This window comes from Diceros bicornis, chromosome 27 (genome assembly GCF_020826845.1).
Source record: "Diceros bicornis minor isolate mBicDic1 chromosome 27, mDicBic1.mat.cur, whole genome shotgun sequence".
NCBI classification, from domain to species: domain Eukaryota; kingdom Metazoa; phylum Chordata; class Mammalia; order Perissodactyla; family Rhinocerotidae; genus Diceros; species Diceros bicornis.
In genome coordinates this window covers 31,582,888-31,588,323 of record NC_080766.1, presented here as the reverse complement: position 1 = coordinate 31,588,323, position 5,436 = coordinate 31,582,888, and the positions used below count along the sequence as shown (strand labels likewise).

The 5,436-nt window shown below is 37.6% G+C and overlaps 1 protein-coding gene across 1 annotated transcript; it reads left to right on the top strand.

The window, feature by feature from the left end:
• Positions 1 to 4,981: 4,981 nt before the first annotated feature.
• LOC131392816 (keratin-associated protein 6-2-like) lies at positions 4,982 to 5,233 on the top strand. The gene has a single exon (XM_058522994.1). It carries the CDS (start codon positions 4,982 to 4,984, stop codon positions 5,231 to 5,233), a length of 252 nt encoding a protein of 83 aa, XP_058378977.1.
• The last annotated feature ends 203 nt before the right edge of the window (positions 5,234 to 5,436 follow it).

Sequence of the window (5,436 nt, the reverse complement as noted above, 5' to 3'; positions counted from 1 at the left end):
AAATATTATTATTTATTATTATTTTTCTTGTATAATTTCTGATACATTAAAATAATGATTTTTACAGGTGGAAGAAATCTTATAGGCTTTCATTCAATAATTAGTGAGTGCCTAGTTCTTTAGATTCACAGAAAATAAAGACAAAGTTATTGGCCTTAAATAACACGCAATTGACTGAGAGAATCAGGTAATTAAAATAGAGCATGCTTATGCAACATATTCAGTACCACAATGGAGTTAGGCACAGGGAGATTTGAAAGAACAGAGGAATTATGCCTAATACATGTTGTGAGTGTCCAGGAATGCTTCTCATACACGGTGTAGACTGGACTGTCATACTGAAAATTTCCAAAAACTTGTAAATAGAGTGAATTATATTGCACTGGATAAAATCATGGTCGCTTTTATTTTGGTATATTGCATCAGACACCTGTTTTGCACTAATTCAGGTCTTCTTCACCTCATCTGTCTCTTGCCCTAGCCACCATTGCAGTGGCCATTCTACCTGGGATCCATCCACTTTCTTGTAGGTATAATTTGAGAATGCCTCACGTTATACCCTTGCTGTTTGTCTCTAACCTCCAGCCTGGACGCATTCCTGTCAATGCTGAGATATGGGATGCTGGAGCATCTCCCAGTGTCCACGTATGTGTACTTGGAATTGCAGGAGAGTTAATGTTCCCTGGAGTGAATATCTAAAATATGCTTGGTACATTCCACAAGACATACTTGTTCAATGTGTAGGTTACATTTGTTTTCTCATAGTTCTCATGATAAGCTAAGGGTCACATCTTGGACATAACTACTTGAAAAAAATTATTGTCCTTAGAATGATGAGCTTTTTAAAAATGAAAATTGCTGTGGTAATGAGGCCACAGAGTCCATGTTGTGTGCTCCACCCATTTCTGGTAGTATATAAAGGTCTCAGGGCAGATGACATTCAGACTTAAGAAACCTCCACTTGCTCCTCTGCAGGACTACTGAACCTCCACCTCTAGACGCCATGTGTTGGAACTACTACAGAAACTCATGTGGTAAGTGTGGCTACGGCTGTGGCTATGGCTCTGGATACGGCTGTGGCTACGGCTCTGGATATGGCTGTCTCTATGGCTATGGATACAAGTCTGGCTATGGTTCTGTCCGCGGTGGCTACCAGCCATTTTTCTACAGAAAGTATTACGCTTCTTGCTGGTAGAATGTAACTGCATTGCACCTTTTCCTCTAAAATGGTCATTCCAAGGCCATTTCTTTTACAATGTCTCGCCATCTATCAGATCCCCCTGAACAGAGAGAAGTCAGAGCCTGCAGAAAACTGATTGTCTTCTTAAAAGTCTTGTTTGTAATTGAGGGGGCGTGAATTACTCCATGATGTTTCTGGAAGGCAGAAGACCCCATTTTGGCCACAAGTGTAAATTTACTACCTTCTTAGTCTATGTTTCTATATTGTGATTATTTCCAAATAAACATGTTTCATTGGTTCTAACAAGTTTGTGTACCTTTCATGTCAGATATGTTATTGACTTAAATTTTCGTCTTCTATTTCTGTGACTTCCTCAGAGATTGGCAGGGCTAATGCTCAGCTGTTCATTCCAATTGTGTATGTCTAGCTTCCATTCTGATTGGTCACTACCCATGGCTCATTGCATGTTACATATCTTGAATTTCATTCTTGAAAAAATGGCTCCTTATTGGCTGAGTCTTGTGTTCTGAATCTATTTTACTCAAAGGTTTGTTTTTAAGCATTTGTGTTTCCCGATTCTGGGTCTATCCATTTATTTCTTTCCATATTAATCAGCACTCATGTACTCATCAACACATGCACGCATACACAGAGACAAATGCCTCACAAAAATCTGGTTTGGGAAAATACTAATGGTGAAAAAAATGGTTTGGAAGGGAAGAGACAAAAGGTACAATAGTTAGGTATACAAATGATCTGGAGACTGGTTAAAGGATCCTGGATTTGAGTGGTGGCGTCAATAATGAAAGGGAACAGATAAGCATTGGGGACATTGTGAAGGCAGAAACTATAAGATATTAGACATCAACAGTGAAGGAGAAGCGAGAAAAACCTAGACAAGATTAATTTCTAAAAAGCAAATATTTCTTCTTGGCACGTATAATTGTGGGGAATTCAGGGTGGTATATACAGTTATATATCTGAAAGACTGGTATTGTAAAATTAGTAGGAATTGTATTGCAAATGTGCTCTATGTCCTTCTAGAGACACTAAATACGGTGAGTTGAATGGATGATCTCAAAACAAGAGCTCTTCTTAATATGTGACACCATCTGAAATAAGAATGACTTCCTCATTATGTGCTCTATCACTGGATGTGTCTAAACCCAGGTAGGATCACTCACTACTGGGCTTATTTTAGGAGGAAATTACAAACTCAAGGAGAAGGGTGGAATTAACCAAACTTACATATCCATTTCTGTCTCCTCTCTATTCTAGGATACTATAGATTATGTATGAATTTGAGATTTTAAGACTAATTGTGAAAATGGTGATGCTGATACCAGGAAAACACAGAACTGGAACCTTTTATGTTTCTATATCTGGGAGGAGAAGTCCAGTTATAATGTTTTGGCCTTGGAAATTCTATCTTCATTTGGGATGTAGAAAGACTGTCATAACTGGAGTCAAAATTGAACCACTTATGGTTAAATAAATTCAGCTTCCTAGAATCCCTTGAATCTTGAAAGAAATTGCAAGCTTGAGAAGAGGAAGGGCAAAAAACGACGGATGGATAGGTTGTTATTCTTGAAGAAATAGAACTACTTCTTGTGAATTAGATGAATAAGTAGTCTCACTCATAATATATTTATTGAGCTCCTAATAAAGGGCAATTTATTATGGCTATGAACACAGAACTAAAATATTTCATCCCTACTTTCTAAAAGTGTGGAAAAGATAAAAAAAACCTACAAGCAGCAAAGATCAAAATATTGCTATGATGTAATTATAACAGGAGAGTTTAGGAAATACAGAGGAAGAAATCAGAAGAGAGGCGAGGACTAAGAGAAAATAGAAAGAAGGGTCAGGAATATTTCTGAAAAAGAGACAAATTTCTGGCTGAAATATGAAGGATGAATAGGAGTTGGTTAATCATACAAGAAGGGAAAGAGCCTCTGGACAGAAAGGAAAGAGGAAATATATTTTGGAAAATGTCTACACATTAGAACTTTATTGCAATAGCTATCACCTATCCTGGAGAAAATGTAATCACTAGTTGGGCTTAAGGAATAAATTCACAGGTGTGAGTAGGCTGGATTCTAAGGTGATTCCCGATGACACACACCCTTGTATAATCCCCTCCCCTTCAGTGTGAGCAGGACCCATAACTCACCTCTAACTTTGACAAAGATGATGTGATATCACTCCTGTGATTATGTTATGCTTGGGGTTGGCAGGTAAAAATCAAGATGAATAAATTTGAATTTCAGATAAACAACAGATAATTTTTTAGTATGTTTCACACAACATTTGGGACATATTTGCAAATCTGGCAACTCTAGGTAAGTTATACAGCAAAGAGATTTTTCAGATGTCCTGGCTGACATCTTGTTTGCAATATTGTAAGACCTTGAGCAGAGATCCCAGTTAGGCTGTGCTTAGACTCCTGATCCACTCAGACTGGGAAATAATAAATGGGTGTTGCTCTAAGCTGCTATTTTTGTGGTGACTTACAACAGTTTTCCTCTACTGTTCTGTAAGTTATCTGGTGAGAGATGTGGTTGACTTGGATCAGATATGACCTGGAGATCATGTCTGCATATCAGCAGAGATTAGGGGACCAGTCATACCAATGGGCATCAACGATGGAGGACTCTGGAGTGAAGGTGAAAGGGTGAGAGGCACTCTCAGCCATACTTGATAGGACTGGCCTGTGAACACAACACTGAAATAAAGTTGATCTAGGACCCAAAGTGACATTGGGAATAACAAGAGACTCTGATGCATGTGGGGATTTTATAACAGAGTAATTTCACAATGAAACGGGGTCACCATAAGAAACAATAAGCTCTTTATTACAGCAAGTGTTCAACTGTCCAATGATTAGAAAGGGAGACTTTATGTAGAATAACAAAGAGGAACAAATACTCCATCTTGGTAATATACTATCTGTGTGACTTTTAGTAAGTTTCCTAACCTCTGTGTACCCCTAGTTCCATATTATAAGTTACCTACTTCTTTAATATTTTCATTGGGATCGAATACATTAAAATGTGTAAAGGAAATTTGTGACTTATAAAACATTAAACAGTGTTATTGAAAGGATTTTTTGTTTGTTTTTTTGTGTGCTGTTCTGGTTTGAACTAAATGACTACCTAGAGTTGATAAAAATTTATTGAGGAATGGCTCTTGGGGTGAAAATATCTTATCACAATATTATATTCATGAGTATTTGGTTTCATAAAAACTCTATAGCATAAAATGTTGAGGAGTTTCTGTATAGGACAGCATTGGGTTCCAATGAAATCTCCTACAATGTCATTAGTAATTAGTAAGCTAATCAAGATAATTAGCTAAGTTAATTTTAATAGTTGCATTCCAAAACATAAACTTCCCTACCCTCCACAGAGCCTTGTTACATAAAATATATCTTTGGGATCTGTGTTCAAATCATTGGATAATTGACAAACACTTTCTTTATAGATTTGTAATTGGCTCAAGACAATGCCTGACTGACAAAAAACCAAACATGGTTCTCCAATAAAACTGGAGACTCTACAATAATGGGTTCATTTAAGACAGACACTATAGCTGTGAAAAGACCAAATCCTCTCATTATCAACTGACAGGAGTGATTTGCTCATACTAGGTATTAAGTAAATATTTATTGCATGAATCACGAAATCGATGGTATGCCCTGGCCCTTGATGGTCTGTATATAAAGGTTCCAGGGTAGTAGGGGACATTCAAACTTCAGAAGCATTTTTTTGCACCTCAACTGAAACCTCACCCTCTGCCACCATGTGTTGCAACTATTATAGGAACTCCTATGGGGGCTGTGGATATGGCTCTTGCTATGGTTGTGAATATGGCTCTGGCTATGGTTGTAGATATGGCTGTGGCTATGGCTGTGACTATGGTTCCAGATATGGTTGTGGCTATGGCTGTGACTATGAGTCCAGGTATGGCTGTGGATATGGGTCTGGCTATGGCTGTGGCTGCTATAATTACCAACCATTTTGCTACAGAAGATGCTATTCCTCTCGCTACTAGAACATCATCCTAGAACATCCTATGCCTCTGAAGTAATATTTCAAGATTAACACTTTTCCTCCAAAGAATGCTCCATTTTATCACCTCTGCATTCAAGTAAGGATTGTATACCACCTATGTTTACTTCAAAGAACCTACTTGTTATTGAGGAATTATGAATGCATCTATTATGTTACCTGAAGACAGAAGATTTGATATCAGAA